The sequence below is a fragment of the Telopea speciosissima genome, chromosome 8, assembly GCF_018873765.1.
Source record: "Telopea speciosissima isolate NSW1024214 ecotype Mountain lineage chromosome 8, Tspe_v1, whole genome shotgun sequence".
Taxonomy (NCBI): domain Eukaryota; kingdom Viridiplantae; phylum Streptophyta; class Magnoliopsida; order Proteales; family Proteaceae; genus Telopea; species Telopea speciosissima.
Genome location: NC_057923.1, coordinates 46,727,775 through 46,740,811, shown reverse-complemented (window position 1 = coordinate 46,740,811; position 13,037 = coordinate 46,727,775). Strand labels below are relative to the sequence as shown.

Genomic DNA, 13,037 nt, shown 5'->3' with positions numbered 1-13,037 from the left:
GGCTTTTCAAGGGAGGTCCATTCCTTGGCAGGTGCGTCAGTTGTGGCTTTCTATTTGGCCTTTCTTGAATTCCATTGATTGGAAGATCAGTCATTGCTTTCGTGAAGCAAATCATGTGGCCGATTTCCATGCCAAGTACTCGGCTAAAGGTGCTTGTATAGCTTTTTGGGATGCAGACCTCCCCTCTTCCTTAAATAGCCATTTGTTAGATGATGCTTTGGGGCGGCAAAAATTCAGATTTAGCTAGCTGATTTGGCTGGGGTTGGGTGGCTTGTGTGAGGACCATGTCCTCTCTTTGTTGCTTGTATTTGACTGGGTATGCCTGGTCTTTTTTCTTTTAATACAATTTTTGCTGACCTTTAGCAAAAAAAAGAGTGAAAGTCAAATAGTCGATCGATTAGCGTCTTAGCCTCTTAGGGCATTTAGATTTTAGGGTATTTAGGTTTTAGTACCGGGTCGGTTCGCTCCGGTCTGGTCCGATCCGGGTTCAATTGGTCGGATTCACCGGTGCACCGTCGGGCTAGCCCGAACCGAACCGAAACCAAATGCTCCCTAAGTCCACAAACCGAATCTGATCCAATAAGAGATCGGTCCGGTGTGGTCCAGGCTCGTTCGGGACAATTTTGTCGATTCGGGTTGGGTATTGACACCCCTACTAAGGTGTTTTTGTTGAATACCCTATTAGCACGGCTATTGCTAGAGTACCCAAGAAAAATACACTCATCTGATTTTTCATCTTTGGAGTCTTTAGTATTCAAAATAAAGCATTTACATCCAAAAATTTGAAAGTAATCAACTATAGGTTTCTTTTCAAAATATCACTCATAAGGTGTTTTAGATAGGATTTTTCAAATCAAAACATGATTTAAGACATAGCATGCAGTATTTGCAGCTTCAGCCAAAAAATACTTAGGTAGAGAATATTCATTGAGCATAGTTCAGGCAATCTCTTGAAGAGATCTATTTTTTCTTTCAACAACTCCATTAGATTGAGGAGTTCTAGTAGCAGAGAAATTGCGAGCTTCATCATCACAGTATTTCCCAAATTGGTTTGAGTTGTCAAACTTACCACCATGATCACTTCAAATTGTAGAGACCAAATAGCCCTTTTGGTTTTTGATTTTCGTACAAAGCTTTGAAAATTCATTAAAGGCCTCATTTTTATGTCTAATAAAAGAAGTCCAAGTGAATCTAGAGTAATCATCTACAATGACAAAAGTATATACTTTACCACTTAAGCTTGGAGTTGGGATAGGACCAAAAAGATCTAAATGGAGAAGTTCAAGTGGTCTAGTAGTTGAAACTATGTTTTTTGATTTGTGAGAAACTTTAACTTGTTTACCCTTTTGGCATGCATCACAAAAATGATTCTTGTCAAATTTTAGTTTAGGTAAGTTTCGGACAAGATCTTTGGAAGCTATTGATTGAATTAATTTGATATTTATATGTTTAAGTTTTCTATGCCAAACATTTGAATCTTCATAGGAAACTAAGCAAGTATTGCTAGAACAAGCTTCATCAATAATACAAGTATATATATTGTTGTTCCTATTTCCTTTCAACACTACTTTGTTGTTACCATCCATAACTAAGCAATGTGAAACATCAAAGTTTACTTTATATCTAACACTACACAATTGACTTACGCTAAGTAGGTTGTAAGAAAGTTTGTTTAGCAAATAGACATTTGAAATGGTAGTACCTCCCATGTTAATGTTTCGAATGTCGATTATCTTTCCTTTGCCATTGTCTCCGAAAGTCACCCATCATTCATCATACTTCTCAACTTTCTAAATAACTTTGTATTTGTTGTCATATGCTTAGAGCATCCACTATCAATATACCATTCTACTTGGCCTTTGCTCTTCAAGCATACCTACAAAATAAAGTTTACACATGCATTGGTCCCCATAATCTCATGGGTCTATCATTGTTAGAGTTGAGAGGTTCCTTAGGTACCCAAACTTTCTTATATTTATGGTTCTTGTTTGGACCATAGTTTGTGTCCGGAACATGGTTCTTGGGTCATTGGTACCTAGGGTCATAAATATCAAATGGAGATGGTGCCCTTTTCTGTCTTTGTGATCTTTGTCAGTCAAAGGAATTTTGATTCCTTCTACCTCTTTGGACTTTTTGATGGTCATACAGTCTATATGAATTATACTTCATATATGGCCTATGATTTGGTTGAGGTCTATATATAGCTCCTTTCCATTGTGTATGGAACATGTGGTCTACGAAATTATCTCTGGGGTCTTTGAGGAATATATTCCCTTTGAGGTCTATTACCACTATGAGAGGTATATTGAAATGCATAATGGCGTTGATTTCTATACCTTTGATTTCTTGAAAAGGGTGCATGAGAGATTGATGCTTAACCTTGATTTGTTCTTCCTTCTTCTATGTACACCATTTTCTCTTTACCTTTGGCATGACATGGGATTCTCCCATCATAGCCTAGTCCTTCCTTGTCTTGTGGTGGTTTTTTTAGGTGTACCAAAAAGAGTGTCTAATGATTTTTGTCCCTTGGTAAATGTAAGCAAGGCCGACGTCAATTTCTCCTCTTCTCCTTCAAGTTGGGAAATGTAGGCATGTAGCGCATCTACTTTATTATGCAATTCTATTACTTTTTTTTCTAAAAAGGAATTGAGTCACTATATTTAGAGTTAGAAGTGAGATAGGCTGAACTTACCTCTATATCATCTTTTGTTGCCATAAGAGCAAGATTTGTGACTTCTTCATCAGATTCTCCTACTTCTTCTTCTTCACTTGAGTCCCATGAAATTTCAGCGGCATACGCTTTCCTTTTGTCTTGTTCTTTTGGACACTCAGTTCTGAAGTGGCCAGGCTTTCTGCACTCATAGCAAACAATATCTTTCTTAAAAGAAAGAGTTTTATCTTTGGATAGATTCTTACCTTTGCTTGCTTGTCCCTTTTTGAAATATTTTTCACCTTTCTTTTTGAGGAATTTTTAAAATTTCTTGGTAATAAGAGACATTTCTTTTTTTGAGAATGTAAGGTCATCTTTTTCATTGCTCTCATCATCAGATGGACTAGTAGTCTTGAGAGCTATGGTCTTCTTATTTGGTTCTTTTATTTTCGACCATCTTTCGTCTACATTTAGTTCGATTTTATGAGTGAGTAGAGATCCAAGCAATTCGTCTAGGCTCACTTTGTCAAGATCCTTTGTTTCCTTTATAGCCATTACTTTCAGTCTCCACTTGGGCGGGAGTGACCTGAGAATTTTCTTTACATTTTTGGACTTGGTATATGTTTTACCTAAGCCCTTCAACTTATTTGTGATGTTAGTAAATCGTAAAAACATATTGGAAATATTCTCATTTTCTAACATCTTAAATAATTCATACTCATGCACAAGTTTATCAATTTTAGACTCTTTCACTTGTGAAGTTCTTTCATATGAAACCACAAATGTATCCTAAATTTCTTTTGCCATTTCACACATAGCAATTTTATTAAATTCGAAATCACTTAAGGCGTATTGTAAAAAGGTGATAGTCTTAAAATTGTATTGAATTTTCTCCTTTTCAGCAGGAGTTAATTCAAAGGTTTCCTTAGGAATACTTTCACCTTCTACAACTTTAGTGAAGGAGTATGGTCTATGTTCAATTACATTCCATACTTCAAGATTATGAGCACAAGTAAAGTTTCTTAATCTAATCTTCCAATATGAAAAATTATCTCCATTGAATAGATGAGGTCTAGAGACATTTATTCCTTCAAGAGGATTGGTGTAATGTGATCCCATAGATCTTTAAGTCACAAATAAAATGAGCTCCCGCTCTAATACAAAATGTGGGATAACCTAGAGGGGGGTGAATAGATTATCACTAATGAAATACTATCCTTTTTAAATTTGCCTTGAATTTAGATAAGATAAAGAAAGATAAATTGCGTAAATAAAGGACACACAACAATTATTGTGGTTCGGTTAAACCAGCCTATGTCCACTCCTCTCAACCTTGAAATAATTTTCACTAGTTTTTTCCTTTCAATATAGTAGGTAGGAAGAACACATTTACAATCTTTTTTTGGGGATAAGAGGATCCTAATCTTTTAAGGATAAGAGAATCTGAATCTTTTAAGGATAAGAGGATCCTTGCAATACTTAAGTACAGTCTAGACTAATGCAACAATGCTTTGTAAACTCAAAAGCATAAACAAATACAAAAGAGTGAAGGTAAAGATTACCTAGGCAAGGAGTGTGATGTGTACTCCTTGCAAGTGTCAAATGATGCAAAATGAATGCTTATAATGATGACCTTCTTTAAGACTTCTCTTTAGAGTGCAAGCAAGTGAAGGTCTTTGAGCTTTGAAGTCAACCTTTGAATGATCTTGATGTGGACAAGAAGACTTCAATGATTAGAGCATGAATTGACTTTTCACCTTTCACAAAAGTTGTATTTTGGACTGTAGTGGATAGATATAAAGGTCTGACATATTCTCTATTTATAGGCTCATTAATGGCCTTTAGAACATATTCAAAATGTGCTCTAACGGATCTGTTTTTAACCCATCCGATCGACCGGATCATAGCCGTTGGGAAAACTAGCCGTTGGAGGGCAGAACTGGCATCCGGTCGGAGTTCGATCGACCAGATCATCATCCCACTTGATCCAGTAGACCGGATCATTTTTTGGAACGTACCAGTGAAGCCATTATTTCACCCAGTCGATGCATACCCTGTGATCCGGCCGATCGGATCACAGTCTGGTTCTCTGTCTTGGCTGTTTCAGACAGTTTTGACTGTGGGGACTTGTCTGGGACTTTCTCCAATAAATTTCAACATATTCTAAAGTCAAAGGAAGTTCAATTATAACCTCCTAAGGTCTCTAATTGATGCATATATTTTTTTCTTTATTTTATGCAGATGCAATTACAAGTATGTTGTGTGTATATCTAAGTATGTGCTCACGAGCATCTTGATGAGGGTCTTGATTTCTTTCTTCAAGTGATGTTCTTCAATCTTCAAAAGATCTTTCAAGATCTTCTTTTTTTGAAAAGCTTCGCATGCCTTCGAGATCTTGATCTTCAAGGCTTTGTCCTGAACATCTTTACTTCGTACTATATGTCTTCTACTGCTTTGACTTATTAGCCCTGTTGACATATTGACACAAAGAAGACATTGTCCAATATGTTTGTTATCATCAAAACAATTATGGAGATGGGGTAGAATTCCCCAACATCCTCCACCATTCTTAAGGATATTTTTGCTGTTATTTCTCATATGCCTTTGCCTTCATCTCCCTCGATAGATTTGTGCTTTTGGGGCCTTATTGTTTCTGGGGTTTTCTCTATTCATTCTACCTGGGATGCCATCCATTTGAAGAACTCCAAGATCACTTGGGCTGCGGTGATTTGGAATAATTTGCTGCTGCCTCGTTACTCTAGCTTTACATGGAGATTTATTCTAGGGAAACTTCCTATGGAGGATACTCTTATGTGCAAAGGAGTTTTGGGTGAATCTCGTTGTGTTCTCTATCAAGGTGCGTCGAAGTCTATTGGCCATTTATTTTTTGAATGTGGTTACTCATGCTCCATCTGGTCTAAGTTCCTGGATATTTTTGGCCTTTCTTGGCCAGGGTGCTTATCTTATGTTGACTTGGTGACTTGGTGGAAAAGAAAAGCTAAGGTGGTATCGATGCCAGATGCGTGGATGACTGGGGTTGTGTTAGTCCCATATTTTATTTGGGTGGAGCATACATGCAAATATTTTGAGGGGAAGGCCAGATGAAGGGGAGTTGTCGGGTTTCTTTAGGCACCCTGTGAGCAGTCTTCAAGATTGTTTTGCGCTAAAAGTTTGAAGATCCCTGTTATTGCCAAACCGGCACAGGTGGTTCATGAAGTGTGGTGGTGTAGACCTCAGGATGGTTGGGTTAAAATAAAAACGAATGCATGTTCTTTTGGGAATCCAGGTCAGGTAGGTGTTGTGTGGTGATTCGCAACTCCCATGCTGTTCCTTTAAAGGCTGCGAGTTTGATCTTAGGTGTTTCCTCTAATTTTGTGGCTGAAATTTTGGTGGTTGTATGGTATCTTAGTGGCTAAGGAGTTGGGCATTCAGCGCTTTTGAATTGAATGTCATTCTGTGGCGGTGGTGGTAGTTTTTCAGTCTGGTTCTATCTCTCAGTTTGCTAGGCAAACCTGGTTGCATCTTTAACCTTTCTTGAATGCTACTTCTTGGAAAATTTCTTACTGCTTCAAGGAAGCTAACCAAGTGGCCGATTTCTTAGCCAAGTTAGCTACTAGAAGTGGATCCTCTTATGTTTGGGATTCAGTTCTTCTATCCCTTGTTAATGCTTTCCTTTTAGATGATGCCTTAGGTCGACAGAGGTTTAGATTTGACTAGCTTACTGGTTGATCTGTGTTTTTGCTTTTGTTAAGGCTTTTGCTTTATTCCCTGTTGTGTATCCATCTAGGTATGCCTGGACGCTAAATTTTTATTTCTTTTCTTTTTTATTAATATATTCTTTGCTGATCCTTACCAAAAAAAAAAAAAGTTGCACTGCTCTATGGGGTTTTATTGGGCTGTCTATGTAGATCTATATTTTGTGCCTTTTTTCATTAAAAGATCATTTAAATTAAAAGAACAAAAACACCATTACAAAACTAATAAAAAAAGGCAAGAACAATAGCCCAGAAAAAAAAGAAGCAATTTGATCTCCCCACCTTCGGCATTGCCATCAACAGGGACAAGCAAACCGCCAAACAGACAAGACCCTGAAAAAGATCACGCATACATAAGTCTAAATCTTGGTCTACCCTGAGCATTAAAAGTAAGGTCATCTTGAACCAAAGTAGGTAGTGGCACCATCACTAAAGAGATTTATTGAGTCACTGCAGATTTAGCCAAAAAATCAGCAATCGGATTTGCTTCATGGAAGCAATGAGAAATTTTCTACACGATTGAGTCCATAAAAGAAAGAAGCCGATACCAACGCTACAAAAGGAACCAGGGAACGGTTTTTTGCGAAACAAGCATGAAGACTGGCACCGATTCACACTCAATCCAAAGGTTGGAAAAGCCAAGAGATTTAGCAAATTCTAAACCCAAAATTAACGCATGGAACTCGGCCTTAAAATTTGGCGCCACTCCCAAACTTTCCCTGTACCTAGGCATCAATGTTTTGGAAAACTACACCTGCCCCAAATCTGCTTGGATTCCACACTGAACAGCCATCAACGTTCAGTTTGACCCATCCTGGGGAAGGCCGACTCAAAAGATCTCGAATAACCGGGTAGGGCCACGGGGCCTCAAAGAGACATTCAGTCTTCTCCCAAGCAAAAATTCTTGGATGAAAAAAGATTGGCAAGAGAGAATGGAGGAAACTGCCATGATTTCCTTTCGAATTAGACCCTAGACCTAAGCTTGACTAGAAAACCGACCTTCAAATCTTCTGGAATTTCTCTCCCGCCAAAGGCAATAAGGAATAAGAATTAGGCCATAACTCCGCACTTCTTTGAGCAAGGACAATGACGCCTTTCTCTTCCACCAAGAACTCAGCTTCAAAAAAGAAACTTGAAGCTACCAGGCGATGTTGAATAAGCTTGAAAAAGAAGACCACAGAAATTGAGCGAAAGAACACTCACAAAAAAAATGATGCAAAGATTCCTCAGTCCAAAAGCAGAAAATGCATCTCGAAGGGAGAGGAATGCCAAACTTCTTAACAAGATCATCGGTTTGCAGCTTACCATGATGAATCCTCCAACCAAATATTGAATGGCGAGGCAGAAGACATTTATTCCAAACCAAAAAATACCAAGGCGACTTTGGATTTTTTTAATCGAATTACCTCCCAAGAAGTTTTCACCGAAAAAGCACCTGCAGGATTAAAAGTCCAAAAGCATCTGTCCTCCAGCAAAGCAGACGGGATGCAGATATGCCTAACAGAATAAAAAATTCTTTTAAGAAGGTCGAATCCACTTGAGGGAGACTCCATCGATCATCATGAATAAAATCCGCCACCTTGCTTCCAAACCCCTTGAACGATGTTGGATCTAAAGTGGCCATTTTCTCAATAGACAAAGGATCCAACCATTTATCAAACCAAAAGAGGATTCGAGAACCATTGCCCACAGCCCATCTTTCATAACTAGACACCAAATCCCAAAGGCGTTTGATACCAAGCCAGATTGAAGAGGATTTATAGCTGCATTTTAAAGAGCTGTCAGAGTTCAAAAATCAAGCTCTCATAAATGGGCCAAATCTGACTGCTCGTGCTTGATTTGCCAAACAAGCTTGCAAAGAAGAGCCTTATTCATATCACACATATGCCAAATTCCCAGACCTCCTTCAGATTTAGGCTTACAAACCAAATCCCATTTTACAGTAATTTTTTTCATACAATCAGCATCCCCTACCCAAATGAAATTCCTCATCCATCTCTCAAGCGTCTTCACCAAAGAATCAGGCCACCAATAAATGGAGAAATTATGCACTAGAATCATGGTTCGTGATCTCGGTATCGGCTGGATCGGATCGGCCAATACGGATCGGGTTCATCCAAACTTAGGTAAATATGACACTTTTATCCCTGTTTTCTTATTTTTTTAAAAAAACTAATTTTTTTTTACATTTTTACCCCTATCCGTACAGCTGGATTGGATCGGTATCGGGATCGGTCTAGGCCGATACCGATCTGATCCGGCCAAAATCGGCCTATCCTATCCAATACCTCAAACCATGACTGGAATACCTGAAATCATTGATTTTACCAGCTTCACTCGCCCAATCATCGATAGTAATTTTCCTTTCCAACCCGAAAGTCGCGCCTTGATTTTGTCCATTAAAGGAAGAATATGCTCACGCTTGACCCACCCTTTGAGAATTTCCACACCCAGATACCTCATAGGCAAGGAGCAAATAGAAATCCCCTTGGTCATTGGAGATCCTATTACACCTTCGAATAGGGACATTTCCAAAGAACATCTTGCTTTTATCTTTTTTTAGGACAATAAAGCTTGAAGACCTCTGCAGAGCACCTCTTCCGCCAAAATAAAGAACATAGGAGAGATAGGATCACCCTACAGAAGACCCATTTCAATTCCAAAGAAACCAACTGGACCACCATTTAATAAAACAAAGATTCTAGAGGATAGAAGGAGCTGATGGATCCATCCCACCCAAAGCTTTGAGAAGCCTAATTTTCTAAGCACAACAAACAAGAAATCCCAAGAAAGGGTATCATAGGCCTTCTGGTTATCTACTTTAATTCCCATGCCCTCCTCCTCTAGTATTAGAGAACATAATATTCACCAACTTAGAAGCCATATTGATATTATCCGAAATAATCTTCCCCTTTTGAAAAGCACATTGTTCTTCAGACACCAACTTAGGCAGTTTAACCGCCAGTCTTATTGCCATCACTTTAGAAATTGTTTTACAGAGAAAATTGTCCATACAAATAGGCCTGAATTTATCCAACCACTGAGCCCTTAAAATTTTGGAATCAAGGTAATAAAACAATTTTTATGCCTTCATTGTTTCGATTGTTTAGACTTTTGAGTTACTTCCCATGGGGAACACCCATGCTTGCCTTAGTCCCACTTTTGGGCAAATCATTAAATACCTTAGAGACTATATTACCCCCTCCATTTGGTGGGGTTCTGATTGAAGTTTTGACACAAAATATTACACGAAATAGCCATTATTAAATAAATACAAAAAATCGTTTCCTAAGGTTTTCTCGGTATAATAAAATTATTAGATGTCCCCTGAGATGCTCCTCGTGATATAGAACCACCCCCTTGAATGGGTGAGAACTTGCATGTCATTTTTGCATTTTTCATTCTAAGGGCATATTGGTTTCATAACGGAAAATCCCAAAAAAAAAAAAAAAAAAAAATTCCACATACATGCATGCCCATCTTAAGTCACAATCATGCATAATAAATAGGTACTTTTGTCCTTTGAGGGAATTTTGGTCATTTACCAAATACAAGCCCAAAATGATCTTTCCAGCATCCAAACCTTGAATATTTTGCCATTTTAGCATGTTTAACATAATTTTCAATGTCTGTAATGATTTCAAAATGCATGTCCTAGCATTTTTAACATCTTACCCTCTAAGGGCATTTTGATCATTTAACGATCAAATTTTGTTTAGGAATTCAGACAAGCCTTTATCATTCACTTTGCATGTTTTAACTTTCATAAGCATATTTCAAGAAAAAAATTTCATTTTCTTTTTTTGGTAAATAACAAAATTTCATTTTCGTAAGGTTTAATTTCATGCATGTTTGATGACCATATTTAGTCAAACAAGGCGCCTGTAGTTCACCTTTTTCTTATACACAACCAAAACTGAATGGATACAAAACATTGCTAATTTGCTATCAAGTCAAACATATATATGAAACAACGTTCATTCAAAGTTGTCTCTCAGGCCATTTTTTATTTTCCTTTTCTTAAGTAGAAATCTCATTTAATTTTAGCTCTATTCCTTTTCTTAAAAAAGAAACCACACGGTTTCCTTCAAACCCCAAATATAACAGGAACCCATATAAGTCAGTGTGACGGAGTCTCATTCAAACAAAGGTAAATAAATGGTCCGTATTCCACAATCACTGCTTTATTCAATTCAAGTGGATCCTCTTTGACTTATTTTCAAAAATAAATAAAAATAAAAAATTCCAAAAAGGCAACTTCGTTCCAAGTCTAAGTGATTATAATAAAATTCAAAACAAGGTTCCGCAATTCAGCCAAAGAATCCATTCAATATTCCGACTTCTATAAAACCTTATGCATCTGTCTTACTATTTCATCCCAGAATCATCGCTTGTTAGTTTCAATACATAGCCTTTCCTTCCATCTTAATTCATTTCTCTATTTCAGATTTTCTCACCCTTTAGATCGATCGATCCATACAAGCAATGGCATCAGTTGGAGAAATCTATGAAGTGCAGTGCGCACAGGGTCCAGCCACAGTGCTGGCCATCGCCACAGCAAATCCATCCAACTGTGTCTATCAGCCTGATTTCCCAGATTTCTACTTCAGATCCACAAAGAGTGAGCATATGACTGGATTGAAGGAGAAGTTCAAGCGAATCTGTGACAGATCTACAATTATAAAACGTCATCTCTACATGACTGAGGAAATGATAGAGGAGAACCCCGACTTCTACAACCCCATGGCTCCAACACTTGATGCTCGCCAAGATATTATGGTTGTTGAGGTTCCCAAGTTGGCTAAAGAAGCAGCTTTAAAAGCCATCAATGAGTGGGGGCAGCCCAAATCAAAGATCACCCACATTGTATTCACTACCATTTCTGGTGTTGATGCTCCTGGTGCCGACTTCCAACTCATCAAGCTCCTTGGCCTTTCACCAACCGTCAAACGTGTGATGATGTATCATCTAGGCTGCTACGGTGGTGGCAGTGTCCTCCGTGTTGCCAAAGATCTTGCTGAGAACAATAAAGGTGCTCGTGTCCTCGTTGTTTGTTCGGAATTAAACTCAGTTAGTGGCTTCAAGGGACCTACTGAGACCGACTTCCACACCCTACTTGGGCAGGCAATCTTCGCAGATGGCGCTGCAGCTTTAATAGTTGGTGCAGACCCTGACACATCAGTTGAGCGCCCACTGTTCCAATTGTTCTCAGCAGGTACTCGAATTCTCCCAGACTCGGATGATATGGTTGAAGGCCACTTGCGTCAAACGGGTCTTTCAATCAGCTTATCCAAGGATGTAGCCAAAACTATTTCTGGGAACATCGGAAAATGCTTGGAGGAAGCATTCAGCAAGATTGGTATTAGTGATTGGAACTCCATTTTTTGGGTGTCTCACCCTGGTGGACCGGCAATTTTGGACCTAATTGAAGTGACTCTTGGTTTGAAGGAGGAGAAACTTAAGGCATCAAGGAAAGTGTTGAGTGAATATGGTAATATGTCAAGCCCCACTGTGATGTTTATTTTGGATGAGATGAGAAATAAGTCTATGAAGGAAGGAAAAGCCACAACTGGAGAAGGTTTTGATTGGGGTGTGCTATTAGGATTTGGACCGGGTCTAACTGTGGAGACAATCATCTTGCGTAGCATAACTCAGGCTTGCTGATCTTGCCAATTTTCATTGATTTTAATTACACTCTATTCTATGGGGTTCTTTGTATGGCTCTATATTTGTGCCTTCATTACTTTGGTTGTTTGGTCCCTTTAGTTCTTCCCATTGGAGGAGGGGGGGAGGGCGGAGACGCCCATTTATATGATTTTGGTTTTGGCATTTGGTTTTTAGTAAGAGCCAAAGGCCCTCTTACCTAAGTTAATACTTCTGTATTTGTTCAAGCTTTTTTTGGTAAAATACTACTTAAAAATTGTTGAAAGGACAATAGATGTTGGGATTGCATTTTTCGGTTACAATGTTGGCTTCTTCTATGGTGTGGGAATGTTCGGTGTATATGGGCTGAACTCTTTGGATGGCAAACTCTTTGGGCTGTAGGAAGATTCTTCTTCTCCCCAAGTGTAAGGCATTGCTTCTTTCTCATCTAATTTGCATAGATGATCGCATGATTTGCATGAAAGGAGAGGAGAAATCAGCCGTTGAATTAGAAAAGGTCTTAGATGATTTTTTCCATTAATCTGCCTTGCATTTGAATGCTTCCAAATCTTCTATTATTCTAAGAGCACTACAAGGAAAAGATGCAACTACGGCACTTTGGGAGGAGATTTCATAACGTTATTTTAAAATGCCATCATATATGTACATATGACGGCACTTTTCAAGAAATATCGAATAATATGGGACTACCACGGTGTTTATATGTAAACGTCGTCGTACATACATATATGACAGTATTTTTTAATAAAGGCCATTGTAAGAAACAATACTACGTCGTTTATTTAGTAACGCCATAGTATATTTTCCAGTGAGGAAGGTGAAGATGAGAAACGTTGTGACATTGTGTTTAGGGTGCAAGTTTGGCCTGTCGGCAAACCCGAGCCGACGTCGGCTGAGATATTTGGAGGTGGGTCGGGGCTAGAAACTTGCCCGAGTTAGGGTCGGGTTGGGTTAGGGTTGAGGCCTCG

The 13,037-nt window shown here is 38.5% G+C and overlaps 2 protein-coding genes across 2 annotated transcripts in view; both read left to right on the top strand.

Annotated features, from left to right (window-relative positions):
• Positions 1-12,091, top strand: part of LOC122638407 (chalcone synthase 2-like) — a 28,881-nt gene extending 16,790 nt beyond the window's left edge. Inside the window, exon 2 of the mRNA XM_043831356.1 lies at positions 12,061-12,091. The gene's annotated coding sequence lies outside the window, so the exon portion shown is untranslated. The remainder of the gene's footprint in view (positions 1-12,060) is intronic.
• Positions 10,876-12,069, top strand: LOC122638405 (chalcone synthase 2-like). Its single transcript, XM_043831354.1, has one exon. The coding sequence runs from the start codon at positions 10,891-10,893 to the stop codon at positions 12,067-12,069; it is 1,179 nt and encodes a 392-aa protein (XP_043687289.1). The 5' UTR covers positions 10,876-10,890.
• Positions 12,092-13,037: the final 946 nt, after the last annotated feature.

Coding starts and splice junctions, on each gene's coding strand:
- LOC122638405 (XM_043831354.1), top strand. CDS start 10,891: ATGGCATCAGTTGGAGAAATCTATGAAGTGCAGTGCGCACAGGGTCCA.